This window comes from Ochlerotatus camptorhynchus, unplaced genomic scaffold (assembly GCF_037179485.1).
Source record: "Ochlerotatus camptorhynchus isolate MF236.1 unplaced genomic scaffold, CSIRO-AGI_Acam_v1.1 ptg000963l, whole genome shotgun sequence".
Classification (NCBI taxonomy): domain Eukaryota; kingdom Metazoa; phylum Arthropoda; class Insecta; order Diptera; family Culicidae; genus Ochlerotatus; species Ochlerotatus camptorhynchus.
The window spans coordinates 52,868-67,130 of NW_027041402.1; the positions used below are offsets into that span (position 1 = coordinate 52,868).

The 14,263-nt window shown below is 37.9% G+C and overlaps 2 protein-coding genes across 2 annotated transcripts; one reads left to right on the forward strand and one right to left on the reverse strand.

Annotated features, from left to right (window-relative positions):
• Positions 1-81: 81 nt before the first annotated feature.
• LOC135715607 (uncharacterized) lies at positions 82-3,557 on the forward strand. Its single transcript, XM_065238801.1, has 5 exons — positions 82-220; positions 284-629; positions 1,918-1,968; positions 2,034-3,168; positions 3,236-3,557. Exons 1-5 carry the CDS (start codon positions 204-206, stop codon positions 3,313-3,315), a joined length of 1,629 nt encoding a protein of 542 aa, XP_065094873.1. The 5' UTR covers positions 82-203; the 3' UTR covers positions 3,316-3,557.
• Positions 3,558-5,206: 1,649 nt separating this feature from the next.
• Positions 5,207-13,245, reverse strand: LOC135715605 (maternal effect protein oskar-like). The gene is made up of 4 exons (XM_065238800.1): positions 12,900-13,245; positions 12,356-12,831; positions 12,168-12,264; positions 5,207-6,267 (listed from the first exon to the last, which is right to left on the reverse strand). Exons 1-4 carry the CDS (start codon positions 13,036-13,038, stop codon positions 5,786-5,788), a joined length of 1,194 nt encoding a protein of 397 aa, XP_065094872.1. The 5' UTR covers positions 13,039-13,245; the 3' UTR covers positions 5,207-5,785.
• Between the last annotated feature and the right edge of the window lie 1,018 nt (positions 13,246-14,263).

The window sequence follows — 14,263 nt, forward strand, 5'->3', positions numbered from 1 at the left end:
CCTATCCTAAATCTAAGACCTTGTCACTGCAAGATTCTGATAATCGATCAAAACAAAACCGGCGATAACCATTATTCTTGTCCGCTTCGTCCGATTGCACTCATATCGATGGTTCTCTATCGTTTGTTGTTTTAGGAAAAATGCAGTTGTAAACATTTATCATAATTTCAATCGTGCCAGTTCGGTTGTTTCAATTTTCGATAATGCCGAAGCAAAAGTGGTAATATCCATGATGTAAGATATTTTTCATAAACGAAACTTATAGAAGACCTCATTTACGCAGGACTACAAGTGGTAAACAGTACTGCGCCGAGCCGGAACATGATCCGTACGAGCTGTTGTACAGAAAATCGGACATCTTCTACGAATACCTGAACGATGCACCGTGCAAGGTTCCAAACGTCGAGGAACACCTTGCCGACCCGATGGAATTGCTAGAGACTATAGATAGTATCGATCTACCGGCGCACCGGCTGACGGGAAAGGTACGGCTGCAGTACTTGAATTTCTTGGAAAAATTACTGGAAAATAACTACGATGCATGGTCCAGTACGGTGGAACCGTATGAAAGTGTAACATTCACACCAGATGAGGTGAAAAGATGCGCTGCAAGTATTGAAATGAAAGCGGTAAGTAAGATCTCAAAAGATTGTCCTGACGGTTTTGGTACATTTGGCATAATGGCCACTAGGTAAAACGAACATTTGCCATAATCTTTACGAATCGATCTTTCTTTCGGAAAGAATTGTAATCGTACAAGTCACTATTGTTAAAATATTTCCTTCGAATATTCAATATAGAAGGGAGTATTCCCTATATTTAATATATCAAAAAGAAGAGAATATTTAGCAAAAAAAAATGCTCCCTACTTTGAATATGTAATTCTTTTCCTGTCTTACTATTTGGCCTAGATTTGTTCAATATAGTTTGGTTTTAAATTAATTTTTGCATTGTCCTTTTTCCATTATTACACTTCGCAATTTCACAATTCAAAATATCAGGGTTTTGTGAATGTAGTCATGTAACTGAAACCAAAACTGGATTTTATGCTGCGGACAAGCAAGCAATTTCTGAAATTTACAGATATATCTACATTATGATTGAGTTATGTGGGCTGTACGGTATTTCATTGGAAACCCATTTTGTAGAAGTCCATATCGTGGAATGATCCATTTCACGGACTTCCATTTGGCGATATAATTCGTTTCGCGGCATTTCATTTGATGGAATGGTTTGATCCTGATTAAATAATTTTAGGGTATTTTTTCTTCTTTTAAACGCAGTTCTTCGAGTTTTCTTTATCGTAGTCTTTGGCACCGAAAGCTGTTTATATAAATAATCAGCCACCAAAATGAAATTAAGAGGAATGGGGTATTCTGCGAAATGAAATTCCGCGAGATGGGGCATTTCGCGAAATAGTTGTAGTCTTGAAATTGCAAAGTGTGATGAGAAAAAAGACTAGATGGGCTATGCAAGAAAACACCTTTAAGCAAGCACCACACGGGCAATAATATTGCAGTAATTAGAACATTTTGCCTTAAAGAATTATTAATTCAATCCTTTTGATGTAAAACTATAGTCCTACATATGAAGTGCTGTTATTCAACACAGATCAAATTAAAATTTCAAATAGTAGTAGCTTCAACCATGCATAGATATAAGTTAATGTACCAGAACCTGGACGGACACTTGAGCCCACCCAATGGAGTATCCGGATGTGACTATCCATGTTAGTCTAGAGTGATCAGTACAACTGGAATGACAGTAGGTGCATAGACCTGGGGGTTGGTCCCTAGATACGCCAATTTAGTGGAAGGCACGGGATATGCACTGAACAGTTACAATTACAATTTCAATTACGATAATAGCATTGTTAAACCTAGTTTTCTGGAAGTAATTTGAATGAAATATTTGCAGGTGCAGTCCTGTATGATCATGTCATTGTATCGAAATTACGTTCTCAAGTTGGTAAGATTGTTTTCTTAATCGTCTATTACTGTCCTTAAAAATAACACTTGTATGGAATATTCTAGATCTCGCAAATTCGTAAGGAAACCAAAGAAGTTAGCCTGCACCCGACCCTTATCAACATGAAGTTCACACCAAAGATAATTAAGAAAGAATGCTCCCATGTAGCAGTCCAAACCGATCCGTATGAGGAACCCTATAGCATACAAGCAAATATGGTAAATTTTCTCGAAAGCAATGATCTTCCACTTCTGGATGTACCTGCGATGTCTCTGGATGAGAAAATTCGCAATTTTGAACGTAAAATGCAACTAACTAGCCCGGAGCTAAGGGCTAAAAAAAGTAAACGTGAAAAAAGCAGACGCAAGGAACGATCCCGATCTCGTAATAGGGATCGTTCGTCTTCCCACATGGAAAGGAAGGACAATTCATGCTATTCATTGCACCATGAAGGGGAAGACAATCTGAAAGATCAGCAGCGAAAGCCAATAGATACCTTGATGTCCCCTATTACCAAGCTTCCTGAGCCAGGAAACGATGGTGCTCAAGACGATCAAATTATGCGAGAATTGGAAGCTATGTTCGAAACTGGCGACAATGGAAACATATTTGATTCCTGTGAAAATCAAGTTCAAATCAATGCCATCATCAACGAGATTGAAAAGTTTGAACCTACAAATGCATGTGAACATTCTTCCTCAACACGTAAGCCACCTAATCAGCAGATCCTTGAAGTTCAACAAGAAATTCTTGAATTGCAATCCCCCAAATACGACTTTGACGATGCACACACTGGTTTGCTTGTATCTAAAGAGTATTCCAAGCTTGGATCTAGCGAGGAAAAGAAGGCTGACCTTAAGAAAAGCCTATGGCCATGTGAATTGCATATGCAGAAAACAAAACTACGGGAACTACTGAGCAATATTGCCGATATGAACTATCTGAGGTACGAACGTATCCGCGCTCGGTTTGTGATTTTTTTCGGCGAATACGAAGAAGAAGAGGATGAATTGGGTCCGTACAGTCCATCGATTGAGTTAAATGAAATATTGGTGTCTAGCTGTCGTCAGCGGATTGCAAAATGGGTTGTGCAAGCGCTAATGAAGCCACTAAATGATGGTCTAATTGCCAATAGGTTCCTGTTCAAAAGACTCGCCAAACATGTGGCAGATAATATCATTTATTTGAACCAGTATCCGGGTGAGTAACATCAATCATCTAATTTCGTGATTTTCTTCAAATAAATCGTTTCCTTTCGTAATTCTAGATCAACGTTTTATCAAAAACTACGTGGTGGATTATTTCTGTACGCATACTTTTATTTCCTCGGTAGAAGATATGAATTAGATTTGTCCTAGGGGGTCCTATGTGCGTAGTTTGCTGTTTCATAAAATCCTAAACTTACAGGCAGTGATATCATCGATCTATTTTTTTCATGATCCAATGGAAGGAATGCAACAATCGATGCATTTAAAATTATTGTAGCAATTAACAATGATGTAATTCTGTGAATTATCTAACTTACGTTACTTTAAATATAGTTTTGATTTATTTTTTGAAGCATTTCAAAATAAATAGTGAAGCTCTTAATTCGCCGTTACGTTTACTGAAATTTAGTAGATTTTAATATGAAAGAAAGCCGTTCTTGAGCATAGATTTTCTACATAATTGAAGTGCATCCTATCCTATGCAATATGGTTTATCGCTTCCTATTTTGGAATAGTTTAAATAAGCAAGATGTGCTAGTTTTACGGTTAGGGAATGTTCGTCACTTCTCTATACAATTTTAATAATTCTCATATATGTTATGCCCAATTTTAGAGTATTTTGTTTTGTTTTAACTAACTTTGGCAGTATAGCTCGTGGGAGTTTACTGAAAGGAGATTACTACCAATAACTAAGTGATTACTACCAATAACTAATTACAATTAACTAGTCAAGAAGTAGAAAATAATGTTGTTTCTGTTGTTGTTTCTTTTATCTTTCAGCCACAAACTATCGTGTACGATATAATAATAACTAAACCAAACCGAATGTTGCAAAACTTTAATAATTTAATAATTTATCCGTTTCTTTTATTTTGTTTCTTTTCAGCCCCACAATTGAATCATCCCTCCCTTATCTATTCCTATTTAATGTATCTGACACTAGTGGGAACAGTCTAAAAACTGAGCCTGCTTTTGAAGGATGGTGGCATGCCAAACGGTCTGGCATGTATTAACGCATAGGCTTTGTAAATTCTCTCCTGGTTTGGGTGGGGGCTGAGCAATAGGGCTACCCCATTCCCGGCCTATTAAGCACAACCCGTACTTAGTCTTTCTTAATCTAGCGTAGTTTAGCACCAACGGAATGTTATTATAACTTATGGCTTCTAACTTATTTACCTTTCAGTACGTACCATAAGATTTCATTAAGAGAAACAAATTCTGATAAAAGTCTAACACTGCTTCTTGACGCCAAACTCGGCCTACGGATTCTAAATTCGGCCTAACGCATTGAAACGCATTCAAGCGCCATTGAATTCCCTTCGGCATATCGGATGAAGATAAAAATTGATTCGGTCGGAGCGTTTCTTTTGTTTTTGAGTAAAATGGGTGTGAACATTCATATCACGCGCTCTCATTGATTTCGTTCGGTTCGGTTTGAACTAAAGCAGCGTATCAAACGCATAATTGATTTGTTAACTCTGAAACAATGAATTTATGTGATGTTTTCTGCTCGATAGGCCCAAAATGGGCGATTAGGCCGAAGTTGTTCTCTACCCTACTAATGACAAGAATGATTGAGGTATGAAATCAATAGGTTAAAAAGTGTTTTGAATCCAAGAATTTAATTTGGATTCCCGTGCACTGCGGCATCCGGGGGAATCAGGAAGCTGATTATTTGGTCCGGTAGACATTTACTCTGAACATCACGGAAGTTCAACGTTATGAGCCCAGGGCCACATCTTTAACAATTTTGAAATTTGTCTGCAGATCCCAGTTTAATAAGTTGAGGACTGTATTTTGGTGACAACTTCTTTGGTTGATAGCTAACTTTATGCTAACCAATGTGTAATTTAAAGTTATCTGCATATAGTAGCGTGAAAACGTAGAATATGGCTCTTAAAAAGGGTTTTTTGATTTCGGGTCGGTGGTTCTTTGAAAATACTTTATATACACAACATATAACAAAAATTTATTCAAAATACAAATACATCACAAAATAATGAACACTCTTCTGTGTGAAATAGTGATTTCTTCTCTAACTTAACTTTTAAAAATCTTCCTAGAGTGTTATAAATTTTTGGTAACTAATATTTGGTTTCACAATCTGTTGTTGCATTCTCTTACATCTAATGTTATATTTTTCATTTTTACGGCGTAGTACGTTAGAATTGTAGCCAGTAAAATGGACCTTTGCCATTGTCGTGCGCTTGGTGTCCAATGGGAACCGGTATCCCAATAGAGAAAGCTTATGGCAAGAACCTCTTCAGAGAAAATATCGCCTGCGATTCAATCTGAAAAGGTTCCGCACAGCAAGAGATCATCCAATAATACTTTCTACCCGGGCGTCGAAAGATCAAATGGATCATCTCCATCATAGAAAGCTATTTCAAAAACGTCCGGATGTTTTCAAAATAGCTTGCTACTCAACGATCAACAATGGCTACAGCCTTACATCTCACCAATTGACTTACTGAAAATATTACCCCTTAAGTGTTCTAAACAGATAAACAATTTTCGAAAAAATATGCTTAATAGCTACCCGAGCACACATTAAAAATACAAGTACGCTAGAGTGACAATTCGGCCGTAATTGTTTAAAGTGTTGGATCTCAAATCAATCCTGCGAGTTCCGTTTTTATGAATTTGATAACACGTTGGCGACCCAGCTTGTTCCACAAGACATGCGGCTTGTTGCTGCCTGTGACTTGTCTGGGTCCCGGCTGGAAACACTCGTACAGAGTATTGTATCGTTCATTAACGAAGCATCTCCAAACGTCGACATACTGGCAATGAAATTTGCGTATAAGTTCATTGAACTTGTGTAACCGGTCAGTGATGCCGGGTATATGCGAACTGTTCGCCAATGGTGACAGTGTGGTGAGTATGGCGCAAACACCACGGATTTCCAGATTTTTCAACAGCTGGAGTAGGTCCTGCTGCATATCAACCAAGTCGTGGCCATGCAGTAAGTCCACGACGCCTACGTTAACTATGACCCGATCGTTAATGTAGGTGGCCTTCATTACACGGTCCGCTGCTTCCGCGATTGTCATACCGGAAACGCAAAGGCCACTCTGTTGAATGTTGTGTCCTAGAAATGCAAAAAAACAACATTATTAGATTAAACAGTAAAACCACAAACGAAGTGACAGACGACTAACTGGCGAAGAAATCAATTAAAATAATGTGGTTCACTGTAATATAATTTTCTTAGAAGCTTGTGCCATCATCCACCAGATGGGATAGTATTTTTGTTTTGGTTTTGCACAAAGTTGATTTTGTGTACAATGATTCTTTGACAGTGTGCAAAGAGTGCGTATCATTTTGTCATTTTTTAATGCATTTCAGTTTTGAGTAGAGTGAAAGAGATAGAACCAAAACATTCTAGTACATTTGGTGAAAATGCTAGTTCAATCCAGTAGTAGCATAAACGAAGTGACAGACGGAGCGGCTCGAAAACTTTGGTGACTAACCTGCTATTGCAATTTTTCAGTGTACCACATGGCAACACCACTACTACTGGATTGTACCACATGGCAACACTACTACTGGATTGAACTAGCATTTTCACCAAATGTACTAGAATATTTTGGTTCTATCTCTTTCACTCTACTCAAAACTGAAATGCATTAAAAAATCAGCCTCATACATTCCATAAGACAAACCACATAGGTCCTATAAGAATGCATAAAAGGTATGTGTGACCGCTTATACATTTTATTTGACACATGATCTTCATTAGCTTTTTGCAAGGTGTCTGCTTATTATTTTGGCCATAGAAATTTGCCAAAAGGTATAAGGAGATTTCTATCCGTATAGTAGATTTAACAGTAAAAAGCGTGGTTTGTTTCTCCTTGATTTGTTTTTCGTCGATCTTGTTTTCCGTGCTGAGCACCAATGTTACCGACGTCAGGGAGGCAGCTCCCACACCTGGACCCTACCCAACGACCCATCAACTCATGAACCGGGGACCAACGGCTTTACTTCCCTGTGTGATCAGAGATGTTATGTCTCAGAACATCCCGGCGGCGCCGACTGGGGTTGAACCCCTGCATGCTGGGGTGAGAGGTAATCACGCTTACCACTACGCCACCGGCGCTGCTTTAAGCGTGGTTATATTGATAATAAGGGCCTTATTACGGGTGTCACTACACGGTGATAAGAAAGTGATACTCATAATAAGAGCCGTACAAATCAAATGGGAATGACAAGTGACAAGTTTTCACCGTGAAGTGACATCCGTAATAAGCCCCTAAGTGTTTTCTGCAAAACAGTATCCCTAACTATGGTCCTTGTTTCAGTGTATTTAATTTAAACTAGCAATATAGTGTTGGTTGGAAATGCTAACATGAAGCTTTAGTGTGATAATTTATTAGCTAGAGAATGATCTTTAGAAGAGGGTAGGTGGATAGTTCCGTTAGAATACGGCAGTATGAAAATTGAATAGAAGTTGAAAATGAGCGATTAATGCGACAGTATAAAGCCAAATGCACACCTTTTTGCCTAACCCGTACGATGTACGCGGAGATTTGAAGTATGTCTGGGCCTATAGATTTGAAGACATACTTCAAATCTCTGCGTACATCGTACGGGTTAGGCAAAAAGGTGTGCGTTTGACTTTGTACTGTCGCATTAATTGCCCTTCGCTCATTTTCAACTTCTATTCAATTTTCATACTGCCATACTCTAACGGAACTATCCACTATCTATAGTTCTATAAGTATCCATAATTTTCGTGAACAAATACGCCTTTTTTAAATTAATTATATGAGTTAAACATTAAAGACTCCCGTAATGTTACATTATATACGAATGAAATCACTCTTTCAAATGCATCAAATAGCATACAAATCCACTTGCTCCTTTTTTAAGATATCCACATTTGAAAATAGCAACAAAAATCATTAATAACTTTCCAACTGAAAGAAATAGCAATTTGGTTACTTCAGCAAAGAAATGCGTCATCAAAAGTCCTAAAAGCTTTTAGAACAAATCAGTGCCAACATTTCAAAGGGGCGTAATTGCATTTGTAAACAATGGCTTTAGCCGTCGATTTCTCGCAACTAAAAGATCGCTCATAAAAATTAATTGCACCAACAGGTAGAGGAATGTTTCCTCTACCAGCTAGTATTTTTTTTTGGAGGAGTTAGCTTTTATTTGCGATAAATCGACGGCTAAAGCCATTGTTTACAAAAGCAATTACGCCCCTTTGAAATTTTGGCACTGAAATCATTTGCGAGACATCAATGTATCAAAAGTTAATGTAAATTTTTTTTTATTGGAGTCACCCTAAACTACATTTTTAAAACCAGTAAAGAACCATTAGAAATATAACATTTGTATCTTCAGTAAAGTTGCATCAAATTAGTTGTTATACAACTGCAATAACTAAGGCAATAACCAGAGGCACCACTCTAATTTCATTTGTAGATGGAAGCGAAAAAATTTCCTCCCGTCAAATTTTTGGATTTTGCGTTGTTCCGGATTTTTTTGTGTGATATTGGTGACGAACGGATACTTAAACTTCCTGAACCGAGTTCTACATATGCGGATGGTGTCGGAAGGCCAAGAGGTGTTTCAAAAAATCTACACACTTAGATTTTTTGCCGAGATGGGCACCACCGACCAACTCGGCATTTTATTTTGCTGGATCTCACTGGAAAACTTACCGAGACCCCTTTCCAAAGGGTTTCTGACTGAGGAGAATTTCAAGGTAAGTCCGAGGAAAATTAAAAAAATTGAATTTGGAGGATAGCTAAAAATGAAATTTGGAAAATTATTTCAACGGAATTGCGAGAAGTATACTAACCTATACTAACTATATTCGGTGATTTTTTTTTTAGAGAAGCATTCCAAGTAAATTTCTGGAATAATTCCATTAGAGTTTCGGGAGAATACAAAGCGATTGCAAACGGAGAACTCCAAAAATATTTTCATTTATCCGTTGAAAATCGAATGGAATATTTTGAGGTCCTCAGAGCTACTTGTTCCTGGATATAATGAAACTGCCTTAAAGTTCTCAAACAATAACGAGAAACTAATCTGATGCTTCTAATCAAATTTTTAAACTTCCCTGAAGTTTTTCGGACTGCCTAAAGTTTTCTCAAATTCTTCTCTAAAGTTTTAATAAATCGCGGAAGTTCTCGAAACTTTTTTTTTTAAATTTATGTAATTTCTCAACTTTTAACTGTACTACTCTGAGGTTCTCTGTTCTTTCCTGAATTTCTCGAAGCGTGTTTGTAGTTCTCATGAAGCTTGTTGTACTGCCTTGAATTTAATTGAAATGTCCTAAAATGCCTACGCTTCCGTGAGCTTCTGAACTTATGTGAAGAACTCAATATTTTTCTCTAAAGTTCTCAGAAAATCTGGGAATTTCTTAAAATTTCCCCCCTATTTTCTGAAGCTTACTAAACTTCTTTGTTCCTGAAATTCTCGTTCCATAGATTACTAAGAAACTCTCGAAATGTTTCTGAAGATCGATCTCTGTACTTCTGTGAAATTTTCTGAAACTTCTTTAAGCTCTCGAAATTTTCTTGGAAATCAAAATGAAATAAGGTGCACGGGGCAAGTGAGAATACGGGGTTAGTTAGAACGGTGGATATAACGTTGATATAACTCTTTTTGACAGGAATTTCTAGAGACAAACCCGCCTGACAATGACGCTTTCATTGTTTACAAATATGATTGTTGTTTTCATCCCCGGCTCCAGGAAACACTTTGAATTTGCGAATAAATTTACACGCACTCATCTTTATGAAGCATGAATTAATGAAATTAGGTTTTTTTTTTTTTTTCCTTTGGTTTGTTTTTTTTCGTCGATCTTGTTTTCCGTGCTGAGCACCAATGCTACCGACGTGCCAGGAAGGCAGCTCCCACACCTGGACCCTACCTATCGACCCATCAACTCATGAACCGGGGACCAACGGCTTTACTTCCCATCCGAAGGAAGGCGTGATCAGAGATGTTATGCCTCAGAACATCCCGGCGGCGCCGACTGGGATTGAACCTAGGCCTGCTGGGGTGAGAGGTAATCACGCTTACCACTACACCACAGGCGCCGTTAATGAAATTAGGTTGTTAGCGGAATGTATAAATAAAACAGCAAAAAAGTTATCTTCCATTTAATTCCACTTAATTAATTTTGGGATCCATGACAGATACGTATTTCGACTACAATTCATCAGTATTATTCCCATTAAAGACTTATTAAAATCTAACCCCCTTATGTACTTATCCCCTAGGTAAAATTGTCAAGATCACAGGTATAAAAATGAAACAACGTGCAGAATCGGAACCTACCTAACCAAAGATTTATGTGAAGTAAAGGAGAAAACTCTTTAATAAGAAAACACCCCAAAGGCTTGGTAGTCATCATAATGAAGTAATGAAATTTTGTTGTTAGCGGAATGCTTCAAATTTGGTTATCTGATGTGTCTTGATGTTCTCGGAGCCTCCATAGGTCGTATGAATAAAAGCGTTTACTTTACTTTTCCCGTAAGAAAAGCACGGGAAAGTAGAGTAAACTCTTTTTATTCAAATCTAAACTTACGCTTATAGATCTTTAGCTGCTCCAAAAGTCTGGACTAAATTTACGGGATCTACCCTTATGATTTTTTAAATTCTAGATCTAGCTTTTATAAGGTACCTAGAACTTCTTAAAAGTTTCCACAACTTTCCTCATGTTCTCTGAAATTCTATGAACTTCTTAAAAGTTTCTGCAGTTTTTCGGAAGATAATGGAACTGCTTTGAGGTTCTTAAATCTTCCAGTAAGTTCCCCATATTGTCAGGATGTTAACTTCCCTTATGTTCCCACAGTTTGTTAATGAAGCTTCCCTGAAATTCTCAGCATTTCCTTCCATTCCTCAGCACTTCTGTAAAGTTTCTTCAATTTTTGTGAAGCTAGTTGAACTTCACTGAAGATCTCGAATATTTCATAAAGATAATTGCAGTCTTGAAATAAAACATTCATTTGTTTTCCTTAATTGTGACACTTATAATATCTTGAATTTGTACATGGAATACGAAACTTCAAGGCATCGAATATTTTGAGATCATAGACAAAAATTAAGTAAATGGTAAACTTGAACATTTACAATCAAAAGCTGTTTCTTTTAAACTTGAAAACGTATGCGGTAATTGCGGTTGTTGTTGTTAAACAAAAAGCATATTTTTAATGCATTTAGAAGCTTTCTTATTGTAAACCTGAAAGTTGTCCTTTAATGTTCTGGAGAAACCTGTAAAACTCAGTGCATTTTATTTAGCCAAATGACACCCAGTAGATAGAGAAAGACGATTAAACGTCAAAATGCTGTATTGAAGCTCAACACCTTCGAATTTTTCGACTAACATCAAGAAGAATGCTCAATCTTGAAATAAATGCAAACTATAAAAGTTGAAATAGTGACTGATCACAAGAAAAAGTGACTTTAGTTACTTGACCTTAAAAATGGATACTTTTTAATGACTGGCTTGAAAAAAAGTTACAAAGTCAGTAAAAAGTGACTCACTACCAGCCCTGTCATGTTTTTAATGTTCCTTTTATTTTAACATCAACATCACAGAATTTAGAAGCTCTGCCTTTGACATATCGAGTTATAGAATCAACATATCACTATATAGAACATCGACCAAAGGAGGCATCGACTTATAGAGAGTACCATGCATGGATAAATGAAGGGACTGCTGAATACATCGAGTTATAGAATATCGAGTTGTGGAGAGTTGACTGTATAAATATTGAGTTATGATTTCGTCTTCTGAATTTATCGTTGGTTTGTATGAAATAGATTTTCAGGTTTCAAATTATATTCTACCTTTCTTCGCCATTTCTGCACTCAAGATACTTAGTATGTCAGTTATGCTCTTCTCTCTCAAAATTGTTAGATCAGAATCCAAATCAAAATATTGAAAAGTGACCAATATCACAAAAATACATTTACTATGTTTCTCACATTACGAAAAAAAGATAAAAGAAAAGAAATTAAACTCACCTGGGTCAAACAGGAGTCCCAATTCCCATCTGGCTAGTGAAAGGAAGAAGTCGTCTCCGATCATCTGAAGGCCACAAAACGTGGGTCCAGACTGCATCTGCAATGGGGATACAGGGAAAATAGGTTAGGTTTAGATCACTAATATGTTCAGCGTCTCCGCATGACCAAGTGAGGTTATGTCAACATACCGCATTGTTGGAATAGTAATTAGGCATCGGCTGCATCATCGGCTGAAACACTGGTTTCCTCATCGGTTTGACCTGCTGTACTTGTCGCCATTGGGGTGCTCCTATGTACGGATGATTCGCAGCCGAGCGATGCAGTGCCCGATTCCAATTATTTCGTTTGGGAATAAAATTGATGTTGTCTTGGTAGAACTTGTCACGCGGGCCAGTTCCGCTGCTGGTTGGCATTGGTGTCCTATTCGAGTAGGGAGTCCGGTTTGGTTGTTGGTACCTTCGGTTCTGGAAGCGTGGTGATTTTTGCTTTTTGATCATTTCGGTGAGGTGTTTCGTGTTCTGCGTTGAACAGTACCAAAGATATGGACCGTTTGGCGACCTGTACGAGCACCAGACGCCATCTACTTTCCGCAGTATGTCCGCTATGGAATCACGATTGCGGCACAGCGACAAAAGATCATCGCCTGTGAAGGTGAAGTAGTCATCTGTTCGATGATAATAAGCAACAATTATGTAAGGAAAATGTGCAAACATTACAAAGTTAGTACATTACCGATGATTTCTTCAATAGTGGCCCCTTCCTTGGTACGTGTTACGATAATGCTCTTTAAAACTGGGGCTAATTCCTCCATATTAATTTTATTGGATAGGCTGCTTACGTCAGGGACTTCGCTGCACACGGATCTCACCATTTTTACAAACAAACGATCACAACTAAACTAGATCACTTTAAATTATTGTAAAATGTTATGCTTCGATAAAAATACTCGCGCGTGTCGATCGACCGGTTACACTAAAACGTGGCACGAATGAAAGAAAGAACAATAGAACGGACAGTCTTTATATATCATCAACGTTAGCTTTTTGCAAGACTGAGCGTTAACCAATCACCAACCGACACATGAACTTGACCATGATTTCAGTGAGAGAAAGAATAGAACAATTGAGATCGGTTTTTCGAAATAGAATTTTGTGTTATCGGCCGCTGTTGAACTAATTGCTTCACACGGCGGTCAACACTTTTGCGTTAAATAGGGTACATGTCCTAGTTCAGGGTTCATTAGGTTGTTATCAATTTTAGGCTAAAAAAGCTATCACTTATTATAGATCACAGATCACACATCAAAATGTAAGTCTACAGCACTTTTATAGATGTTTCGATACTGTGTATTAGGGCTGGTTTCTTTTATTGTGCATTTCTAGATAGAGCAGGAATTAGGGCGTAACAGCTTTTGTAAACAATGACTTCTATCGTAGATTTCTAGGAATTCAAGACACGTCCACGCAGACCAACCTAACCATCGAATAGGGGAAGTCTTTCCCAACCCGATGAGGATGTTGGTTTGCGTGGGCGAGACTCAAATTTCTAGAAATCATCAAGCGCTGACAGCGGTGCCGGTGGTGTAGTGGTAAGCGTGATTACCTCTCACCCCAGCAGGCCTGGGTTCAATCCCAGTCGGCGCCGCCGGGATGTTCTGAGGCATAACATCTCTGATCACGTCTTCCTTCGGAAGGGAAGTAAAGCCGTTGGTCCCCGGTTCATGAGTTGATGGGTCGATAGGTAGGGTCCAGGTGTGGGAGCTGCCTTCCTGGCGTCGGTAGCATTGGTGCTCAGCACGGAAAACAAGATCGACGGAAAACAAACCAAAGAAAAAAAAAAAAAATCAAGCGCTGACAATAATCCCTCAGAAATTTGTTTGTTCAGGCCTTAAAACATAAAAAATAAGCACTAGTATGTTGAAACGACATTATTTTACTACTGAAGATGATGATGTTTCCACCTTTTACCCATACAACGGTTTGAGCTGGACAATTTATCTTCAAGATAAATAAATAGAGGAAAAATCTACTACGGCCTAATCGCTCATTCCCGGCCTATCGAGCACAAAACATCAAATATATCTATGATTTCGGCGT

Excerpts from the sequence above, each read along its gene's own strand:
- LOC135715607 (XM_065238801.1), top strand. Across the intron at positions 1,969-2,033 it reads GAAATTACGTTCTCAAGTTG|ATCTCGCAAATTCGTAAGGA; the intron begins GTAAGATTGTTT and ends GGAATATTCTAG. Across the intron at positions 3,169-3,235 it reads TTATTTGAACCAGTATCCGG|ATCAACGTTTTATCAAAAAC; the intron begins GTGAGTAACATC and ends TCGTAATTCTAG.
- LOC135715605 (XM_065238800.1), bottom strand. The coding sequence starts at position 13,038 with ATGGTGAGATCCGTGTGCAGCGAAGTCCCTGACGTAAGCAGCCTATCC. Across the intron at positions 12,265-12,355 it reads ATTACTATTCCAACAATGCG|ATGCAGTCTGGACCCACGTT; the intron begins GTATGTTGACAT and ends TCCCCATTGCAG. Across the intron at positions 6,268-12,167 it reads GGGACTCCTGTTTGACCCAG|GACACAACATTCAACAGAGT; the intron begins GTGAGTTTAATT and ends TTGCATTTCTAG.